Source organism: Nycticebus coucang, chromosome 8 (genome assembly GCF_027406575.1).
Source record: "Nycticebus coucang isolate mNycCou1 chromosome 8, mNycCou1.pri, whole genome shotgun sequence".
Lineage (NCBI taxonomy): Eukaryota > Metazoa > Chordata > Mammalia > Primates > Lorisidae > Nycticebus > Nycticebus coucang.
The window spans coordinates 5,942,567-5,955,703 of record NC_069787.1 but is presented as its reverse complement, the minus strand read 5'-3'; the positions used below and the strand labels follow the sequence as shown (position 1 = coordinate 5,955,703).

Below are 13,137 nucleotides of genomic sequence, written 5' to 3'. Positions count from 1 at the left end.
CACTGCTATTTCTTTATTACTTGGTTTACAATGGGAACCCCAAGAGGAACGAAACAATGGGTTCTTTTGCCTGGATAAAATCCTTTTTGGTAATCTTCACAGGAGCTAGCTAGTTGTCTCTCCCTCTAATAAACCTCTCTGTCCACAAGTTCAATTCCCTACAGCTGATTTGTTCTAGTAAAGCTTTAGGATTCTTAGATTCCTGGTTGAACCTCCTTCTGATGATCATCTAATAAAAAGGAACTAGGAGCTTTTGCAAAAGATCATCTAAGGACAAGTAGCTCTTTCCTCAACATGCTAGTAATTTGTCAAGGTGTGTGTCCATAAACAAAAGAAAATCTTAACAGAGAGCAGAACCACAGAATGTCCACTAAATTGAAGACTACACTCTGACATGTTATATAACTGACCAGCCAGCCCTGACTGAGGTTTCTGAAAAGCCATCAGCATCTCCCGAACAAATCCCAGGGTAGCTATCACAAGAAGCAAACTGAGATGCAGGTCATGCTTTCAACATGGTCTCTGAGGGCCAGGAGGAAGCAACCTGCACTGTCAACATAAAGGAGTAAGGGAAGCATGAGCAGGGAAAGTCACCTTGGAATCCGTGGCCAGGAGAACTGTACCATCCTCACGAATCAAAGGCTGCTGGATGTTCACAAGCATCCCTGGATCAAGAAGACCCGTTTGTCTATTAAAAACATAAAGAAACCCAGGGTAGCTTCCAACATTTTATGCACAGTATGATCACGCTGCATTAACCTGTCCCTTCCCTATGTGTAAACTGTCTTAATAGTAGAAAAGCTGTAATTAGACTCAAGCACGGAGTGACTGAATGTCCCCCCTTCTCTGCAATGAGATGTGCACAGAGTCAGGTCCACAGCTTCGGACAGGATGAAACACAGAGGCACATCCCCAGTCTGTCAAGAAAAGTTAACTTGATCTTCAGAAAATCAACTCCAGCTCTCCATATGATACATTTTAGATTTCTTATTCCCTCTTTCTGTTGCTTTTAAGATAAGGTCAATGGACTACATTTAAACATGTACAAATTAATCTGCGGCGCTATGTGGCACCTCAATTCACCTGAAACCTTTAGTCTACTGCAAAAAAAGCCACAATCTTAAATGTCAGAACTATTGTTTTCCTGTATAAATGATGCCAAAACTGAAAAACATAATCTGAGTCCAAGACAGGAAAACTTCTGACACCATCTTAAAACAGGAATCCTCCGGCCTATTCAGAGGTATGACTGAGCAGCTCCAGAAGGAGTGGAATGAGGCAAGACAAGGTAAAAGGCTGTGGCAGGTGCACTGGGAGTCACACAGCACCCTTTGCAGGAAGCATTCATGCCTTCTCTGACCAGCTCTGAAGGCTGACTGCAGTGACAGCAGGGAACTAACCTGGCTCCATCCTTGTCTGCCACAAATGTGGGTGTGGCTATAAGAGGACTTCTCAGGTCCTTTCGGATATAGATTTTCTCGGTTGAAGCAGCACAGTTGCTTGGTTTCTCCCGTTGCACATCAAACGGCTTCCGTTCACTCTGTACAGCTTAAATTACAACATAAATATTCATGTTTAAAGAAAAGATTCATGTCGATAAACACCATATCCCTCATGGTAAGGCAAGGAGTCTTCCTTCGTAAATACATTACTGTAAGGATGATAAGCTCTGGTGCTAGATTTGTCTAGCTCAGCTTTTGCAGTGGACTTTTCAGCCAAAGGTTAGAGAATTCAAAGCCAAACCATGCCATTTCAAATCTGAAGGCATAATAAACAGCTGAAAATGGTGGGCACTGCATAGCATCCGCATGGCTATGGAGCCCCCCAGTGAGTTCTCTGGGTTTTTAGTTCTTGCAGCTAACAAAATGGACTCGCTCTAGGATAAGAAATGCCCGTCTTCAAGTGGGTCCTCAATTTGTTCTGTGCCACAAATTGTAGCAGAAACACCTGGCAGAAGTCAGGTGTTTAATGGGTATCAGTTTTATATCACAGTCTCCCTTCAGCAATCCAGTAAAAGAAGAGGTATAGGTCAGGTGCAGTGGCTCACTCTCGGAATCCCAGCACTCTGGGAGGCCAAGATGGGAGGAGCCCAGGAGTTTGAGGTCAACCAATCCTTTGATGAAGCAATCATTTGATGACACCATTGCACTCTAGCCTGGGCAATAGAACAAGACCCTCTCTTGAAACAAAAACAAAAACAAAAACAGGCATATGTGCCAGAAGCAACTGAAGAAATGAAGACTTTTTTTCCTTTTTGAGAAAGAGTCTCACTTTGCCGCCTTGGGTAGAGCGCCGCAGCATCATCATAGCTCACAGTAACCTCAGTCTCTTGGGCTCAAGTGATCCCTTTGCTTCAGCCTCCAGAGTAGCTGGGACTACAGGCGCCCATCATGACACCTGGCTAGTTTTTCTATATTTAGTAGAGACGGGGTCTTGCTCTTGCTCAGGCTGGTTTTGAACTCGAGCTCAGGCGATCCACCTGCCTTGGCTTCCTAGAGTGTTAGGGTTACAAGTGTGAGCCACTGAGACTGGCCTTGAAAACCAAACACTTTTTAAAAGAAAGAAGAGTATTTAGATATCCTGCTAACTGAAATCCATATAAGTCTTGAGTTTGCAGCTACAGCTGTGATTACAGAAAAATGATTTCAATCACTGTTCTCAGTAAAAAGTTCACTATTGAGAAAAGGCCGTTTGGCAATATAAGCCAGTCCCACAGCAAGCCAGACCATGTATTTATTCACTCTGAGGAAAGAGCAATACCACTAGATAAAATGAAATCATGTTAGGCAGAAATTAGGTTGATATTACTAATTTCTCAAAGAACACATTTCCATTTGTTCTAGTGAATTTTGTAGTTTCCTGTTCCCAGAAATTCAAACACCAGTACTGAAATATATCGGTTTTCCGTCTTCCTAGGGAACTGTGCAGAAGATGAGGGAGCCATACAGAAACGTCAGCAGGAGCCTACAGTCCTGGCCCCAGGACGAGCCTGGTCTGGGTGAGCATCTGTCTCACTCTCTGCTAACCTTTATTTTCCTGCTATGGTCTGTGTGCCCACCTCTGCTCTCCTTGGGTTTCTCTTTGCTGCCTATCTTGTTTCCTGCTTTTTGTGTTTCACCACTAGCTAGGGAACTGACCTCACTCTGATTGGTCCCTGTGAGTGAGGAATACCTAATCCCCCAAATATTGGCTACAGGAACTGGGAGGAGAGGCTTGAGGCTTTCCCTGGCTACCCACATCCAGGATCAATAGGTGTCCCTTCAGAACCCCAGTGACACAGAGGCTTGCCAGAGGGCCTAGCTAGCCCCAAAGGAAAGTACAGGGGCTAAGAAAACAATTAGTAAGAGGAGGCTCATTTAATCCGCAGGAGCAAGATGGAAGTGAGGGAAGGGGCTCTAGTGCACGGATGAGGATCCTGTGGCTGAGAAAGGCTTTAAGTTTTCCCAGGCCTCAGAGGTCTTCCACATCAGAGCTGGAGTTGGGTTTGGTATCAGCTTTTCTCCAAAGTCTGTGCTCACCCCACTCCACTGTGTTGCCTCCTGATTTATCTAAAATAAGGCCTTCACCATGAGAACTCACCAACCTCAGCAGCGTTAGCTCTGAATCACCGGGGTGGCCCAGAAGGTAAACCCAAATGAAGCTTGAGTGGACATTTTTTTAAATGAAGTATTTTAAGGCCAGGCACAGAAACCTTATTTTTTTGGAGACAGAGTCTCACTTTGTCGCCCTGGGTGGAGTGCCGTGGCATCATAGCTCACAGCAACCTCAAACTCTTGGGCTCAAGCTGGTCTCCAACCTGTGAGCTCAGACAGTCCACCCACCTTCGCCTCCCAATTGCTAGGATTACAGGCATGAGCCACTGCGCCCAACCCCCGAAACCTTTAATAAACTCTTGCTCACTCTCCCCTTCTCTGTTACTTCTTGCAGTTTTTAATACTGTTACTCACATTCCATTTTCATGCCCATCTCTAGGCATTTTTTCAGCCGGCAAAACTGACAACGGTTCCGGTGATGCTTATTGATGATGCAATCTTGGTTGCTCCGGCAGCTGTAAGTCAAATTCTTCCTCACACTCCTTTTGAAGAAACCTTTGCAACCTTCACAACTGACAGCCCCATAGTGACGACCTGAAAGGAGAAAGAGTACATGAAAATTCTGCGGATTCTTCATAACAGGTGATCTGTCACAGGCCCTGTGAAAGTCTTATCAAAGTGACTGGTACATACAGTGTCAGGCACCTACAGCCCTGTGGATCAACCTGAACATTAAGTTAATGGCCACATCTTTCTTATAATTTTTCTATACTCTTTCCAGCAGCTTTATGAGTTTGTGATGGAAATACTGAAGTTCAGACAGGTAACATGACAGTGGCATACGGCATGACCTTAATTCTTGTAGCATACAAGGGACCTAACACCAGGAGAAGCTTGCAGATGACGGCTGACTCTACTGTGCACTCTTGGTCCCAGCCCTACAGACCTGGGTTGTCAAGCTGCTCAGCTCCTGCCCTGCCATGAGTGGCACACAGCAGACAAGTGCGTGTACTGTTTTAGCGCACAGGGTCTCACTCCTGGATTCACTCCCTCTCTGATCCACATCTTGGGCTTTATGCACCCCTTGAAGTGGTGGAAGGGTCACAAGAAGAAGCTCGGGGACTGGGACTACTAAAAGACCGAGGCAAAAGAAGGATACCACAGGGCTCACTACCCAGAGCTTTCTAGAAACATAGTCCTAGGAATACATTTATTCAACAATGTTTTCCCCCGGTCTTGGTTATTTTGGTGTCTCTAACAGTATTTAAATTTATTTTGTATACTATGTATATTGTAATTGTACATATTTATGGGGTACAATTGACTGCACACTTTCCATACATGTACATGTTGTATAATGATGAAATCATAACCATCACCTCATGCACTTATCACTTCTTTGTGGTGAGGACATTCCAAAGCCTCTCTTCTAGTTATCTGTAATACCAGAATACTTATTGTTAACCACCCTACCCTGCAATAAGAATACCAGAATTTATTCCTACTACCTAATTGTAGCTGTTGACCAGTCTCCTCCACATCTAACTTTTTTTTTAGATTCCACATATAAGTGAGAATTTGTGCTATTTGTCTTTCTGTGTCTGGCTTATTTCACTTAATGTGATGGCCTCCAGGTTTATCCATGTTGTTGCAAATGGCAGGATTTCATTATTTTTTATGGTGGGATAGTATTCTATTTGTATGAAGACCACATTTTCATATTCTTTGTCCATTTATCACTGTTGGATACTTGGTTTGATTCCCTATCTTAGTTATTTTAAATCATGCTACAATAAACATGTGAGTGCAGACATCTCTTCAACATACTGATTCACTTCCTCTGGATATATACTTAGTAGTAAGATTATGGATCACATGGTAGTTCTATTTTTAATTTTTTTTTTGCAGTTTTTGGCCAGGGCTGGGTTTGAACCCACCACCTCTGGCATATGGGGCTGGTGCCCTACTCCTTTGAGCCAACAGGCACCACCCTCTATTTTTAATTTTTTGAAGAACCACCATACAGTTTTCCATCATGGATGTAATAATTTACAATCCCACCTACACTGTGTAAATGTTCCCTTTTCTCCACATCTTCATCAGCATTTGTCTTCTTTTTCTTTAATCTTTTTTTTTTTTTGTCTTCTGTTGTTGTTTTGACTATAGCCATTCTTTTTTTTTTTTTTTTTTTTTGGCCAGGGCTGGGTTTGAACCCACCACCTCCGGCATATGGGACCGGCGCCCTACTCCTTGAGCCACAGGCGCCGCCCTTGACTATAGCCATTCTAACTGGAGTGAGGTAGTATCTGATTGTGGTTTTGATGTGGGTTTCCCTGATGATTAGTGATGTTAAACATTTTTTCATGTATCTGTTAGACAGCTGAATGTCCTCGTTTGAGAAATGTTTATTTTTAAATTAGGTTATTTGTTTTTGCTGTTAAGTTTCCTATGTATTCTGAATACTAATCCTTTGTATAGTTTGCAGTGTCTCTAACTTCTAATTATCAATGATATTTAAAAGTGCCTCCTACCTCAGTTTACCCTTCCTAGTTCACAAAGTGCTTTCACACACATTATAACTCATTCGTTTCTAGCTGGGACTGACCATGGATATGCTCTTCTGGTTCTGTCTTGTTTGTGTAACCCAAGTTCATAGCTACACTTCTAGGGAGGCTACATTTCACAAGGTTACTATTTATGGTGGCTATAGAAGATTTCCTTGTCTTAAGCTCTAGTGTGTGGAACCATTTCCCAAGTGTGCATTTAGAGGAACTCAATTTTGTACTTTTAAGAAAAGTTGTGCTAAGGCTGGACATGGTGGCTCGATCATTTGAGGGCAAGAGTTTGAGACCAGTGTGGGCAGTACAGTGGGACTCCATTTCTCAAAAAATATTTAAAAACCAAAAAAAAAAAAAAAAAAATTTAAAAATTAGCCAGGCATGGTAGTATGCATCTGTAGTGTCAGCTACTTAGAAGCCTGAGGCAGGAGGATTGTTTGAGCCAAAGAGGTGGAGGTTGCAGTGAGCTATGATGGTGTCACTGCAAGGCAGCGTGGGTGACACAGAGCAAGAACCTGTCTCTTTAAAAAAAAAGCTGTGCTAAAATTCCCTCTGTATATGTTGTTTTTCTTTTTCTTGCAGTGTTCTTTCTTGAGTTCTCTATCCCTTTGAATTATTCTCAGACCTATCTGGAGACATGGCACTGAGGACCCATGACTAGGCCTTTCCTTTAAGCTCAGAAGACTAATAAATAAGGAAGCCAAGCAGATTCTGTGATCTTTTTGTTCATCCTTCATTTATTTGTTTAAAAGTTGGGCGGCGCCTGTGGCTCAGTGAGTAGGGTGCCGGCCCCATATGCCAAGGATGGTGGTTTCAAACCTGGCCCCGGCCAAACTGCAACCAAAAAATAGCCGGGCGTTTGTGGTGGGCGCCTGTAGTCCCAGCTGCTCGGGAGGCTGAGGCAAGAGAATCGCTTAAGCCCAGGAGTTGGAGGTTGCTGTGAGCTGTGTGGTGCCACGGCACTCTACCGAGGGCCATAAAGTGAAACTCTGTCTCTACAAAAAAAAAAAAAAAGTTTGCAGAGTTCCTCCCCTTGCTAAGCAAGAAGATAGGAATATAGAGATGGATAGGTAAGACATGGTTTTTGCTCTAATAGTCTGATGGGGAAGCCAGACCTATAAAGAATTAATTATAAAAGAATACAAGTGCTTAGACAGGTCTGTAGAAAAGGGCAATCAGGAGCACAGGCAGCACTGTTCATCTGCCTATGTGGGGTAGGTGAGGGCTTCAGGGAAGGGGTAGCATGGGCAGGTTTACCAGAAAAAGAATAGGGCAGGCACCACTGGCCAAGAAATGGTCTTACCCGCAGGAGTGGCAACTGGAGCTTCTGATCTTAGACGCTTAGATGCTGGCATGGGGCTGTGTCTTCCTAAGTGATTTGGTATAATCTCCCTGTCTTTTTTTTTTTGAGACAGAGCCTCAAGTTGTTGCCCTGGGTAGAGTCCTGTGGCATCACAGTTCACAGCAACCTCCAACTCCTGGGCTTAAGCGATTCTCTTGCCTCAGCCTCCCGAGTAGCTGAGACTACAGGGGCCTGTCACAACGCCTGGCTTTTTTTTTCCCGGTTGTAATTGTCATTGTTGTTTGGCAGGCCTGGGCTGGATTCGAACCCTCCGGCTCTGGTATAGGTGGCTGGCACCTTAGCCGCTTGAGCTACAGGCGCCAAGTCATAATCTCCCTTCTTAAAGCCAAACAAAACAAATACAAACAAAACAAAACCAGCACTACAAAGTGTCCCAAGTTTCTATAAATTCTGTGACCACAGCATAAAGTAGCCAAGTAGCCATCACAGAACTCAGGTCTGTGCCCCTGGCATCCCTGGAATTATTCCCTCATCAAATATTTCTCCATTCTTACCTGCCTGCCTCAGTAACCTGCCGTGGCTCCTTAGTGCTAGTGAACCAAAATCTGAACTTTTGGGCCAAACTGTTCCAGTCTCCCTTTATCCACATCCTAACCTTGGACGTCTATGAGCTGTCTCCCAAGATAATAAACTCCCTGGGCCCTGGCTGCACTAGCTGCAATGCTCTTCTCTTGCTTCACACAACATACATATATTTAACCACCAAAACCCTCAGGTGTGATTGCCTCTATGGGGCCTTTTCTGACCTGAAGACTCTAGCCAATGCTTCTTCCTCCTTCAATACAGCAAAACTGTAGGTTACAATAAGGGGATGACAGAGATAGTTACAGTAAGGATGCTGTGAAACTATCCAAATATTACCTCTTGTAAAATAGCAAAGCACTGTGCTAATGTTAAAGAATTATTACTTTCTTAATAGCATATAAATAACTAGGCACTCAACCAAAATTTACAAAGCACAGGAATAGTTTCTTGCCTTTTCCTTTTGATTCTAATAATCTGAAAAGCTGCTTTGCACATTTACATCACTAATAACGTAGAGAAGTGAAATTCATTGGGTTTAAAATAAATTTTAAGAGATGGGGTCTCACTATATTACTCACGCTGGACTTGAATTTCTGGGCCCAAGAATTCCTCCCACCTCAGCCTACCAACTAACTATGGAGCTAAAGGCATACACCACTGTGCCCAGTTCATGCTTGAAACCTACAAACCTACAGAAAATGTTCTTTCTAAATTCACTCCCACCCCACCCACAACAGTTATTTCATGCCATTGGTTCATGAATGTCTGCCTGGTATACCCTGGGTTTACATACCAGAGGCTTTATCACCGCAGACCACGCAGTACTCTACCACCTGGGGCCGCTGGACATCTGCCTTCCCCAGCAAACGCTCCACAGAAGCAGAATCCGTGACGATCTAAGAGAAATCAGGAAACAAACAGGATGCCAATTAAAAACCAAGTCACTAAAGGAAAGTAATATTTAACTATAAATTCCTAATCTTGGGTTTTTTTTTTTTTTTTTTTTGTAGAGTCAGAGTTTCACTTTATGGCCCTCGGTAGAGTGCTGTGGCCTCACACAGCTCACAGCAACTTCCAACTCCTGGGCTTAAGCGATTCTCTTGCCTCAGCCTCCCGAGTAGCTGGGACTACAGGCGCCCGCCACAACGCCCGGCTATTTTTTTTTTTGGTTGCAGTTTGGCCGGGGTGGGGTTTGAACCTGTCACCCTCGGTATATGGGGCTGGCGCCTTACAGACTGAGCCACAGGCGCTGCCCCTAATCTTGGGTTTTTAACCTGGAGAACCCTGGGAAGAACTGGGAAAATTCCAGCTGACAACTTCATCTGACACTCAGAATGGCCTTGCTGCTCATCCAGACTGCACCCCTTCAGCTGGGTGGTTTCCAGGATCAGGTAATGGTTTTCACTGATCTACTCACCTGTCTAACACAGCCTTTTAAAATTGGGGGCCACGTGGGGAATCACACATAAATGCTCCAAAATAAAGATATTTAAAGTTCTTCTGCTGCTTTTCTTTCTTTTCTTTTCTTTCTTTTTTTTTTTTTTTTGAGACAGAGTCTCAAGCTGTTGCCATGGGTAGAGTACTGTGGCATCACAGCTCACATCGACCTCCAATTTTGGGGCTCAAGCAATCCTTCTGCCTCCGTTTTTCCATTTTTAGTATAGATGGGGTCTTGATTTTGCTTAGGCTGGTCTCAAACTTGTGAGCTCAAGCAATTCACCTGCCTTGGCCTCCCAGAGCACTAGGATTACAGGAGTGAGCCACTGTGCCCATTCTTTTTTTGCCTTTTTTTTTTTTTTTGAGACAGTGTCACTTTGTCATTATTGGTGTAGAGTACCATGGCATCACAGCTCACAGCAACCTCAGATTCTTGGGCTCAATCAATTCTCTTGCCTCAGCTCCCAAGTAGCGGGGACTATAAGCACCTGCCACAATGCCCACCTATTTTTAGAAATGGGGTCTTGCTCTAGCTCAGGTGATTCACCCGCATTGGCCTCCCAGAGTGCTGGGATTACAGGCGTGAGCCACCACACCCACCTTGTTCTTCTGTTCTTACCAAACAACTTGAATATAGGCAAAAAGGTGTATTTAGAAGAAATAACCAAGTTTTATTAATTAAATAACTAGGTCTCCCATTGAGGGAGGTGGTGGTAAAACAACTAGAATGGATGACTTCTGAAACCTGTTTCTGCCCATCATTTGTAGGTGATAGACAGTGCCACCCATGTGGGATAACACTATAACTGATACCAATCTGAGAAAGTGAAAAATAGCTGTTATTAAAAAATGTACTTGAATCTGAGCTAATGATAAGCCATAAAATGATTTGCACATAGGGAAACATATACAGAAACCATTAAGTAGAAACTTGTGAAACATGCAACACATCAATAGCCATCCTTTAACAAATAAGGAGTACTCTAAATAAGCAGGGAGGAATTCCAATTTCAGATGCTCAGAATGTACTCTGGTAAAGGGTGAGACAGTATTTAGTAAGTGGAATGCAAGGTGTCTGAAAGTACAGTTCTGAAAGATGAACCTATGGGTGTTCTGCTCCCAGCTCAATCAGAAGAAAAAAAATTCTCTCCTTAAGTTTTTCCATAGTAAAAAGTCCCTTCCCCAACACACTGATTCTTCTTTTTTTTTTTTGAGACTGAGTTTTACTTTGTCGCCCTAGGTAGAGTACTGTGGCATCAGAGCTCACAGTAACCTCAAACTCCTGGGCTTAAGTGATTCTCTTGCCTCAGCCTCCCAAGTAGCTGGGACTACAGGCGCCCCAACGTACTGATTCTTAGCAGCACTAATTGTAATAGGCAAAAGGTAGAAGCAATCCAAGTGTCCACCAATAGATGAACCATATATGGTATATACACACAATGGAACATTATTCAGCCTTAACAAAGGAAGAAAATCTATAACATGCTACAACATGGATGAGCCTTGAAGACATTATGCTGAGTAAAAAAAAAAAACTAGTCGCAAAATGACAAATACTGTATGATTCCACTCATGTGAGGTCCTTAGAGAAGTCACATTCACAGAGACACAGAGTAGAATGATGAGTGCCAGGAGCTGGAGGGAGAGGCAAATGGGCAGTTATCATTCAATGAGTACAGTTTCAGTTTGGGAAGATAAAAAGAGTGAGTTACAGAGATGTATGGTGGTACAATAATGTGAATATACATAATACCACTAAACTGTACACCTAAAAATGGTTAGTTAAGATGGTAAGTTTTATATTATATATATATATATATTTTTATTACAAATTAAAAAAAATTAAAAACAACACAGATTCCAATTAAACATGTTCCTGCTTGGCCACCACAAGACAAATCTCTGCTGAGTCTCTGTTCTTTAAGTATTGAATGAGGAAATCCAGCACTTCCCAACCTCATGCAAAGCTAAGCAACAACCCTGCTTTCCTTCAACATGCTCTTCTCCTCGCTATGGCCTGTCCCCAGCCCCATCTTGCCTTGCCAGAGTAGGGGAACCAGGGCAGAGATGAAGACAAGAACTGTGGGGGAGTCCAGAGCCAGCAGTTCACAAGAGCAAGTGAAGACAGAAGGAAGAGCTGGGACCAGGTCTAATGATCTGGACAAGGCGGAGGTAGGAGTTAGGAACAAGTCAATTCTCATTTGGCTGCGGCCAGCCCCAGGTCTTTAAAATATCATGGGCCCAGCACTGCCACTGTGTGGCCTTTGTTAAGAACAATTCTCCAGGGTGGATGCGGTGCTCATGCCTGTAATACTAGCACTCTGGAAGACCAAGGTGGAAGGATCACTTGACCCGAGGAGTTTGAGACAAGCCAGCAAGAATGAGACCCTATCTCTACTAAAAATGGAAAATCTAGTTGGGCATTGTGGCAGGTGCCTATAGTCCCAGCTACTTGGGAGACTGAGGATTGCTTCAGCCTAAGAGTTGAAGGTTGCTGTGAGCTATGACGACATCAGGGCACTCTACTCAGGGCAATGGAGTAAGACTCTGTCTCAAAAAAAAAAAAAAAAAAAAAAAAAAGAACCATTCTCCAGTGGGCTTGGTGCTAGCTTGCTCCTGCCAGCCTCCTGTGGCCCCTGATATTTCCTGACTCATCCCTTTCCCTCTGAGCATTATTGCTGACTGTCCTCTGGGTCTTGCCTCTTGTTTGCTGGCAAAGCAGCAACCTACCATGTTTGCAGGTCCTCAAACAACCTTCCAGAGATCGATTTGACTTCCAAGACAGAGGTAAGAACAAGTCAGGAACAAGTTCAATGGCTGAAAACAATACCTGTGAAAAGACTTTACCTGGATCCTGCCAGGGACAAGGTTGTCTGAGGTGGTGAATATGAGTTGCTTGGCACTGGATGTCTCTGGGGAAGCCAGGATCACCTTCCCAGTTCCAGCTCCATCTGGGCTGGTCAGGATAAACTGTTGTTTGGGGGATCCGGAGGCGTCCACTGCGGTGACTATCTGGATCTTCTGTCCTGTCTGCTGGTCTGTCACAATCTGTAAGACACAACGTGTGGAGGCTACTATGATGTAGTGTCATGAAACCCGTGCACTTATAGGCAGTGCTCATAAGTGGTGACTACCAAATACCGGTCTTCAGTTAAGGCTGGTCCCAGTTTCACCAGTCCATGGCGAAGTGAGAAAAATAAAACACAATAGTCAGCTTTCCAAATATCACAGAGCCATTATTTTAGGATTCTGTCTTTCCTATTATGTATAGAATTAAAATGCCCTTTCTTTTATAAAATGAAGATAATAGCAAATAATAGATGGTAAGTTTAACGTAATTAAACTTGTCCTAGCGTAATAAAAAAAATGTAGGCAACCCTAACTCTTGAAATGCTATTGATTTACAAAATCCAAACATCTAGGAATGACTCCTTTAAAGAAGGATTACTTCTAAGGGAAGGTCCTGTAAATAATGTTGCCTCAGGGTAACAGAATATAGGGTGCCTGACTGACCACACACCTAATTCACTCCCGCTTCCAGCCCCTGAGGTCTTTAAGGATAGAGGCCACATCCTATTCAAAGCTGTTTCCTAGACAGTACCCATAGCTCAGTGGGTAGGGCGCTGGCCACACACATCGAGGATGGTGGGTTCGAACGCAGCCCAGGCCAGCTAAAACAACAATGACAAACTGCAACAACAAAAAAATAGCCAGGTGTTGT

At 43.5% G+C, this 13,137-nt stretch overlaps 1 protein-coding gene across 2 annotated transcripts in view; it reads right to left on the bottom strand.

Annotated features, from left to right (window-relative positions):
- Positions 1–13,137, bottom strand: part of NR2C2 (nuclear receptor subfamily 2 group C member 2) — a 118,268-nt gene that overhangs the window by 21,831 nt on the left and 83,300 nt on the right. For both annotated transcript variants that reach the window (XM_053598602.1, XM_053598603.1), the window contains 5 exons: positions 12,264–12,464; positions 8,773–8,875; positions 3,948–4,127; positions 1,401–1,548; positions 595–688 (listed from right to left, as the gene is read on the bottom strand). In XM_053598602.1, the coding sequence (XP_053454577.1) occupies positions 595–688; positions 1,401–1,548; positions 3,948–4,127; positions 8,773–8,875; positions 12,264–12,464 (726 nt within the window). The remainder of the gene's footprint in view (positions 1–594; positions 689–1,400; positions 1,549–3,947; positions 4,128–8,772; positions 8,876–12,263; positions 12,465–13,137) is intronic.